The sequence below is a fragment of the Eurytemora carolleeae genome, unplaced genomic scaffold (genome assembly GCF_000591075.1).
Source record: "Eurytemora carolleeae unplaced genomic scaffold, Eaff_2.0 scaffold61, whole genome shotgun sequence".
NCBI classification, from domain to species: domain Eukaryota; kingdom Metazoa; phylum Arthropoda; class Copepoda; order Calanoida; family Temoridae; genus Eurytemora; species Eurytemora carolleeae.
In genome coordinates, this window is record NW_019396269.1 from 1 (window position 1) to 8,954 (window position 8,954).

The window sequence follows — 8,954 nt, forward strand, 5'->3', positions numbered from 1 at the left end:
CCCCCCCCCCAAAAAAAAGGCTCTTGCCGTTACGGTCTTATATATCTAAAAGTAGTAAATGTCATTTTTAAAAAGGAACAACTCGGTTTTTTTTATAAAATTATCAGCTTAGTTTTTACTATATCAAAAACTTTAAAAATTTAAAATGTAATCTAACCTGTTGCATCCTCGCCACCCGTACAATCCAACTAGTTTAGCGACCAGAGGGGCAAATAAGAAAGTTCCAGCCCCCGACCCACAAACAGATATCCCTTAGGGATAAAGATATTCTTTAAAGGGACTGTTTACGGAGATTAAAGTGACACTTCATTTTTTACAAAGGTATCATACCTATTTTTTATCATTGATGACAAACAAATTTGAAGATTATGCGTTTCAAATTTAACACGTTAATCGAGGATACATTCTTTATTGTCACTCATTTAGAGGTTAGAGTTAGAGGTATATATTCCTTATTGTTACTCATATAGAGGATTAATGGGCATCCTTTCTAAGGAGCTCCACAAAAAATACTGGTCTACAATTAATTTTAAATTCAAGAATAAAGGCCAATTATTTTATTTTGTTTTTCAGAATTATATATTCTATTCAGCATAAGATCTATATTATTGAAAATCAAACCTGGGATCTACTGTAGCGCACATTTTTAAAATCCCAGCTCTGATTTAATACGGGTGTACCTGTAGCTAAGGACAGTTGTTTATTAAAGTACTGACTCACGCAGACTACTGCAGGTACATACATCAGACCCAAGCCAAACCCTCCCAACAATCCGTAACTGCAGTGACAGAATCAAATATAAAGAAAACAAATATATATGTGGTGCATTGTGTTTCACTTTATTAGGAAGTAAGTTTAAAAAAAACATAATTTTTAATATGCTACCACTGCAAGTGTCTCATTGGTTGAATTTGGTAATATCTGATCTCTGATTAGTCCAAACTCCAAACGTGGACAAATTTTTGGAATATACTTAAGGGGGGTAGTATCACCTTATTTATACTTAATCCTTTTTTCACTTTAGTTGAACAAATATAACAAAAATTATCAATAACAGAAACTGAATCATTAACGATATCGACATATTTCTGACCCTGTAATTGATTCCCTTAATATGATTGATATAGTAGTATTACAATAGCTGGATACAAGAAGGGATACACTGGAAATCAAACCTCCTAATATACAAGTTTTCCTGGTTCCAAATCTAAACAAAAAGGTTGTAAATGAAATAAATAATAGTAAAAATGGAAAATCTTAAAAACGTCAGTTTGCAAACAAGAGAAGGAACATGTTGTTTACTCATCTGTTCAAATCATTTGGGCTTTTAGAGCAAAGACAGTTCACATGCAAAACAGTATTTTTAAGTTCAGCAAACAATTTGAATTTTATTAAAAAAGCATCCCGTGCTCTTTTATATTTGAAACTCCATAAACTTTTATCTACTATAATTCAAAGTGAATTTATGAAAAAAATGTTGAAAAGGATGTTGAGTGCTCCATAAAATATCCCATTTCCCCTAATGTAGAGGGGAAAAAAACTTTGCACATATGACTATTTGATAACAATAAAGAAGAAAATAAACCTGTTACAGCAAGCTGCGGATACAGGTCCGGTCAGCATTGTCATACCTAGTCATTAACATTAAGTTGGTTCATTTTTTCCTATATTTTCTTTCAGGGTTAAAATTTGCCAAAGTGTAAGTGCAAATGTTTTCAAAACTGTTTATTCTAAACATTTATTTGCTTAACTTTACACTATTACACTACTGCCAGAAAAAGTATGCTAAAAACGAGCCGAAAACGATCCAGAAGAATCTAAAAACTAACCTGCAAATAATTATAGTTTTTGTCTTAGGATAAACAAATTTTAAAAAAGCAAAGTTTAACAGAATACAGTTTATCATAATAAAAAAAACGACCAACGGCAATAGCCATACCTGCCAGTGTGCTCCCAACTAAAGATATACTACCAGTGTTACTTTGTAATTCCTGTAAGTATATCATTTTTGAAAAGCCTAAAGTGAAATCTAAACACCCCAAACCCCCTCCCATGCGTAGATAAGGTTTGGTATTGTTTGTAAAGTAACCAAAATTATTGACCAACAATCTGAGGAAAGTGAATTGATTCAATATATATATATACTAGCCTTAGAGGGCGCTTTGCGCCCATCTTCTAAATTAATTGTGAACATGTTCTCTTTAATATACTTCAGTTTTTAACTTCACATTTTTATTAAAAACGAATTATACTAAACATAATGTTTCACGTCTATCATGACGATCCTCAGTAGTTACAATTCTTATATAAATATCGTAAACTAAATGTCTGAGTGATTCCTATCTCTAAACCCAGTTTAATATCATAAAATGTATTTTTTACTTAAACAAAAATTTCTTAAGACAACAAAAACATGCCTTTATTTTGACTAAAGACAGGGCTATATTGATGAGAAAATTCCTGTGGTCATTATAAATTCCTACCATTTTCATTGGTTCGAGAAGAATACCAAAAGAGTATGAAATACCATCCACAACCATATTAATCAAGAAACTGGCTAAATAAAATATTAATGGATTGGGAATCCGGATACTTGAACAGAGATCAGAATTGATAAATAGTGAGAAAAAGTTGAACCAGAGATGGAATTTAAAGAATTTGAGCCGCGGTTTAAATCCGCCAAAACCCGGTTTAAATTAAGCGCCGGCTTGAATCTTGAAACATTTGATACAATTTTAAGTGGAACCAACCATATTTAAACTGCGGCTTAAATTTAAACCGCCGCTCAAATTCTTTAAATTCGGCCATAGGAATATTTAGTATCCACCGCGCGGTCCAAAGAGCTATGCAAATTATGCCTCATCATTTGAGATCAATTAAAACCGGGGTTTGGCAGATTTTAACCGCGGCTCAAATTCTTTAAATTCCATCTCAGATTACATGTTCAGGGTTGAGGTAATTTGACCTAACACCTATTAGGAGGGTGATTCTTAAGCTAAGTGATTCTCTTATTGGCTTTTAAACAGATCCTCTTTCTTTATAACTATAAGTGTAATGGAACTGACATAAATATTTTCCCTACAGTGAACCCCATAACACTATTCGGAAGATGACATTTAGACAATGTGTAGATATTTGATGTTACAAATCAAATAGTTTTACTAGTTTTCTAGAAAAATAGCTCATGTTCAATGGACTATTTAAAGTCATACCTTGAACCATAAAGTTGTCTTCCTATTTCACAGTTTTATGGGTCTCACTGCACAAAAATATCAAATTAATTTGACCTTGTCTGAATGAAGTAATAGATGTTTTTAGTGTAAACAAGTTGTGTCGACAAACATTACATTAATTTGATTTAATGATTCAATATTGAACTTGGCACTATCTTCACATGATTTAAACTTGAACTTACATGTACGTAACTAACACATTAATATTTTTAGAAAACTTATAAAAATGTAAATATTAGCTAGTTTTTACCTATTACGACAACCCATCCATAACCTCCATCCTCCTCTTTTTTTTCCTGTCCTGGAAAAATGTTGGAATAATGTTAGATTTAATTTCAACGTTTATCATCGGAAGACCCACGACCTCCCTCTCGGGCCGGATGCACTCACACTTTTCATGGAAAGTTATTTCCTTTTTAATTAAAAGGCCATTCAAATATTTCAAAAGATGATTTAAGATAAAATCAAATCTTGTTCCATAATTTAGTATTTGTTTTTATTTGAATTTTTTTCTTTAACCTTTTTATAGAGTAAAAAAATTGATTCAGTGACTCAGTCTTTAAAATTTTTGCAACTTTTCATACCAGTCTGGATCTATGTGAGCGGTTTTTTACTTGCAGAACATTTAAATAATGAACTCATCGTCAATGAATAGTTCAACAATCAAAACCATCGTCATAAAGTTTGAGGACACTTATTAAACTAATTGAAACAAATAAAGATACTAAGGTTACTGTGTGCTACCATGCTCTTGTGAAGGTCTGATCCTTTAAAATAGAGAGCGTTTTAAAATTGGTAAGACAACCCTTTTCAACAATAGTTTTTCGAACAATCTTGACCTGGCCGTAATCGCTCCTGTTCTGTTTGATTTCTTGGAGATATACTAGACATCCTAGACACACTAGACACTGGTAGACAATGGTAGACACTGGTAGATATTTAATTTTGTTTTGTTTTTCTGAAACTAAAAATTCATATAAGGACGCTAAGAGATATTTGTTAACGTCATGTATACTTTAGATATGCATATATGATATATAGTTCATACAAAGAAATTGTCATTTTTGTTAAACAATATTTTTTCTAGTCGAAAAACATACACACGTGTCAAATTAAAGTAAATATCATGCGTTCTATTAAAAAACTATCTGAAGTGCTGGGCGTTGCCAGTTAAATTATGAAAAATCTAAATTTAAAAAAAGTCTATTTTTTTTACTATGTTAAGCCACTTTGGTTGAGCCGTTCGATCAGATATAGCAAATATATATATAGATATGAGCGAAGAGCTTTATTGTTTAGATTTTCTCCTTTCATTATATTAGCTTTTGAGTTTTGAGTTTCTAATATGAAACCAAATATATTAGCTCTTCTCAAAACAAGAGGAGCTGCGAGGTCACGATACGTACCAGTAATGTTGCATTTAACTAGTGGAACATGATACCCTTGAGCCTTGACGTTAATCAGGGTTAGATGATAGGCCTTCCAATGCGCCTCAGAGTAAGAATTAAGCTAGCAAAAATAAAACAGAAAAAAATTTCACGAGCAAATTTTACATTTTCAAAGATGTTTTAGCGCCTATATTTAGGTAACCGCCAAAAACGTTCTTTGAAAAAAGTTTTCGAAAATAAAGTCCTAAATTTTGGCACTAAAAAGTCCTCTAGAAAAAAGTCCTTGAAATAAAAAGTCTCTGGAAATAAAGTCCTAATATTTTGAGACTTATTTTCTATGACTTTTTTTCTGGTTCTGTATGGTTTTTTTTCAAATAAATCCCGGGAAAAAAATCCCCTATAGTGGAAAATGAATGGGAACGAAGGATGTTCACAACCATGGAAAAAAGGGACTTGATATTAAAAACATTCCTGGGTATATACAACATGCAGGTGCATAGAAGAAAAGTCCTTTTTAAGAAAACGTCTCAGACTTGAACTCAATTTCCAAAGACTTCGGACTTTTTTTGTTGGTTTTTTTTTCCATCAGATTTATTTTCTTCAGGACTCTAATTCATGTGATCTTATTTACCGAGACTTTATTGGCAGCCCCCATTATTTTAGGAAAAAAAGTCTTAGGAATCTAAAACTCGGGACTTTATTTCCAGCTTGACGATTTGTTCGAGGACTTCAGAAAATTGGGACGTTTTTACCAACTTTTTATTTCCAGGTTTTTTCCCTCAAATCTTTCTTACATAGATTCTATATTTAGTAACAAACATTGTAAGAAAAGACCCGAAAGTTTTTTTTTGTAATGTTAAACTACAAAACTACAAAATTGTATTAAAAATTAAAGATTATATATATATACATATATATATAATTATGCCCCTAATTATTATGTACTTAAAAGACAGTTTTGTTGTATACTTCTGAAACAGATAATATACTCCATACAAATGTACTATTCATAAAAGATGTACTATTATGTAATTCTAAAGAAACTAAAAAATATAAATTTTTGAACTTTATCTTTGAAAATAAAAATCTACACTGTACAGTGTACAAATGTACTTTTAGTTTATAATAGTGCTATGCAGTATATTATAAATTGGAGTATATATAATAAATATGCGTGATATAATTACGTAGTTTTGTACAGAGCATCCCATTTCATATTAGATTATCTCCAAGCTTTAACGCCAAAATAGACACATAATACTTGAAAAACCTAGCATTTTTTAGAAGAAAACTTTTATGTTAACCTTATTCAATTTTTCAAAATGAGTCAAAATTCTTAAATTTTCTGATTAGTCACGAAAATCGTAATTTAGACCCCATGATGTGGATCACCCTGTATACAGGGTTACTCACAAAAGATAAGACTTTACTGGCGACCAAACTTAAACTCCTTTTAATTTCAGCTTAAGTCTTTTTTTGGAGTCACTGTTAGTGGCAACTGTACAATTACAGTTAAAGTTACAGTTACCACTGTAGAGTGAGAACCATAAAACTTTTGAATATGAAGACGACATTAAGCAATAATTTAGTGTATTTAATGTTGTGACAAAGCAACAAGTGTTATAATAGTAACTTTTTAAATCACTTAATAAACTGCTTAAATTTCACAAATGCTGTGTTTGATGTTCATGTGACTATTCAAAAATTTTAACTTTAGTCTAAAATTAATCTTCCTACTCCACAGTTCCACTGCACTAAAAGTAAACAAGTAAGTTTTCCCCAAAAGGAATATAAGAAGCGAAAGTACTGTAGATCATTGATGTATATAGGTTATGAAATATTGACCTTGAACCTAAGTCTAGCTGCCTACCCATGTGATAGTTTAAAGTTTTTGCTTTCATTTAAATTAATTTATCATAATTTCAACTTCAACTATTAACACTTAGTTAACGACTGATTAAAATCGGAGATCTGTTTCTAAATTACGAAAGTAGGGTGCATTAAAATACTTTTTTAGAGCACCATTCTCCCCTTCCAATTGTCATTAAGGTAGGAGTTAAGTTTATTATATTTTTAAAAGAATTTAAAATTTTCATTTTTTTCTTAATTTTTTTTGATAACCTCTAAAAATTGCATTCTGTAAGGACACATTTCATTCCGTTAAAACTGCTTGTAAAATGTCAATTTAAACTTTCTGCATTCTGCATTTTGATCAACGTTATCTATTATTTATCTATTATATTAACTAAACTTTTTTCAGAATCTGTAACCTTAATTTTAACTTTAACATAAAAGATTATTTTAACGTAACTTTACGTTTTTCATCATCTTCTACTGCATCTTTAATTTGATCTTTTATTCTTGAATTTAATTTAGGCTAAGTTTTAACTGTTTTGCTTTATTAAATTTTCTTTTAGGCTTTTCCTCAATAATAAATAAAGTCCTCTTTCTGAAAAATCATGAGTTTTAAATTTATATTTCTTAAATTTCATTCTTTTTTATAATATCACAAACAAAAAATATAATTCACCATATTTTAAAATTCAATTTTCATTCAATTAAGGCATTTGCACTTTTACAAGGCTAGGTATAAAGCATCAACATTTTAAACTCATATCATGTATTGCTACAGGGTTACACACAAAGGATGAGACTTTACAATTACAGGCGACCTAAAATCACGATATTTGAACATTATGTTGTTAATGGTTCGTTTGTATATCCTAAGAGAAAAAAGAGGACAAACTATTTTTTTGCTTTCATTCTAAAATTTTATACGTGCATTTTAAACACTATCCAGCAGCTTAATGGTTTAAACACTATCCAGCAGCTTAATGGTTTAAACACTATCCAGCAGCTTAATGGTTTAAACACTATCCAGCAGCTTGATGGTTTAAACACTATCCAGCAGCTTGATGGTTTGAACACTATTTAGCAGCTTGATGGTTTGAACACTATCCAGCAGCTTGATGGTTTAAACACTATCCAGCAGCTTAATGGTTTGAACACTATCCAGCAGCTTGATGGTTTGAACACTATCCAGCAGCTTGATGGTTTAAACACTATCCAGCAGCTTGATGGTTTGAACACTATCTAGCAGCTTGATGGTTTGAACACTTTCTAGCAGCTTGATGGTTTGAACACTATCCAGCAGCTCAATGGTTTGAACACTATCCAGCAGCTTGATGGTTTAAACACTATCCAGCAGCTTAATGGTTTGAACACTATCTAGCAGCTTAATGGTTTAAACACTATCTAGCAGCTTGATGGTTTGAACACTTTCTAGCAGCTTGATGGTTTGAACACTATCCAGCAGCTTGATGGTTTAAACACTATCTAGCAGCTTGATGGTTTGAACACTTTCTAGCAGCTTGATGGTTTGAACACTATCCAGCAGCTTGATGGTTTAAACACTATCTAGCAGCTTGATGGTTTGAACACTATCCAGCAGCTTGATGGTTTAAACACTATCCAGCAGCTTCGTGGTTTAAACACTATCCAGCAGCTTGATGGTTTGAACAAATGACATAAATCCTCATGGTTACCTACTAGGATAAGGATAAGACTTCAAAGACGACTGTGCGAAAATTTTTTGCTCTTATTTCTTACCCGCAAAGTTCCCTGCAGTACTCTAAACTTGCTTCTTTTTTGGCAAATTATTTATGATACAGGGTGTTCCACAAAACATGACGGTAGCAAGACCATTTGAAAGTTGTCTTTAATTTTGGAATTTATTTTTAACATTTAGTCGACAGCCTGCTTTAACATAAATGATTAATGAAACAATAACCACAATATTCTGGCATTTCCAAAATATGGTCCAAATATGGACTGCCTTTTTTGTGCTGTCTATATTATCAGAGATATTTACAATATCTAAGATTTCAATTTTTTTTTAAATAAAACCAAAGTTGTCGAAATCTTACTTCATATCTCCGGCATTATTGAAAGCTCAAAAAACACAGACCACATTTTTCAAATGCCAGGTCCAGGGGTATTTTGTGATTATTATCTCTAAAATGTTATTTCTAAAATTAAGTTGACAAATGAATGCAGCAAATTAAATCGAAAGAAATTGAGCAGAAAGACTAAGAAACTACAGGGGGTGCCACTGCCCCCCTCCCCCTCCCAAGCCATGAAGGGTTAAAGAAGAATATTATTTAAGAAAATGACGCGGCAAAGATTTCATTATTTTGTCCAAGGATAAACCTCGGGAATTTGCTTGGCTTGACATTTAAACTTTTGCAAAAAATATATATTTAACAACAAGACAAATAATTTTATATGTTAAGTACAGATTACACAGCTAGGACAAAGAAATCCTATTTTCGTG

The 8,954-nt window shown here is 31.6% G+C and overlaps 1 protein-coding gene across 1 annotated transcript; it reads right to left on the reverse strand.

Moving 5' to 3' along the window:
- Positions 1-117: 117 nt before the first annotated feature.
- Positions 118-4,214, reverse strand: LOC111699798 (monocarboxylate transporter 14). The gene is made up of 8 exons (XM_023470530.1): positions 4,073-4,214; positions 3,484-3,534; positions 2,484-2,557; positions 1,940-1,991; positions 1,586-1,631; positions 1,109-1,207; positions 681-778; positions 118-251 (listed from the first exon to the last, which is right to left on the reverse strand). The coding sequence occupies exons 1-8, from the start codon at positions 4,122-4,124 to the stop codon at positions 133-135; spliced, it is 591 nt and encodes a 196-aa protein (XP_023326298.1). The 5' UTR covers positions 4,125-4,214; the 3' UTR covers positions 118-132.
- Between the last annotated feature and the right edge of the window lie 4,740 nt (positions 4,215-8,954).

Bases quoted from the DNA above. Each gene is read 5' to 3' on its own strand.
- LOC111699798 (XM_023470530.1), bottom strand. From the start codon at position 4,124: ATGTCTAGTATATCTCCAAGAAATCAAACAGAACAGGAGCGATTACGG. The intron at 779-1,108 runs GGAATCAATTAC...CTGTCACTGCAG, and splicing joins ACTATATCAATCATATTAAG to TTACGGATTGTTGGGAGGGT. The intron at 252-680 runs GTACACCCGTAT...TTTATCCCTAAG, and splicing joins ACAACTGTCCTTAGCTACAG to GGATATCTGTTTGTGGGTCG.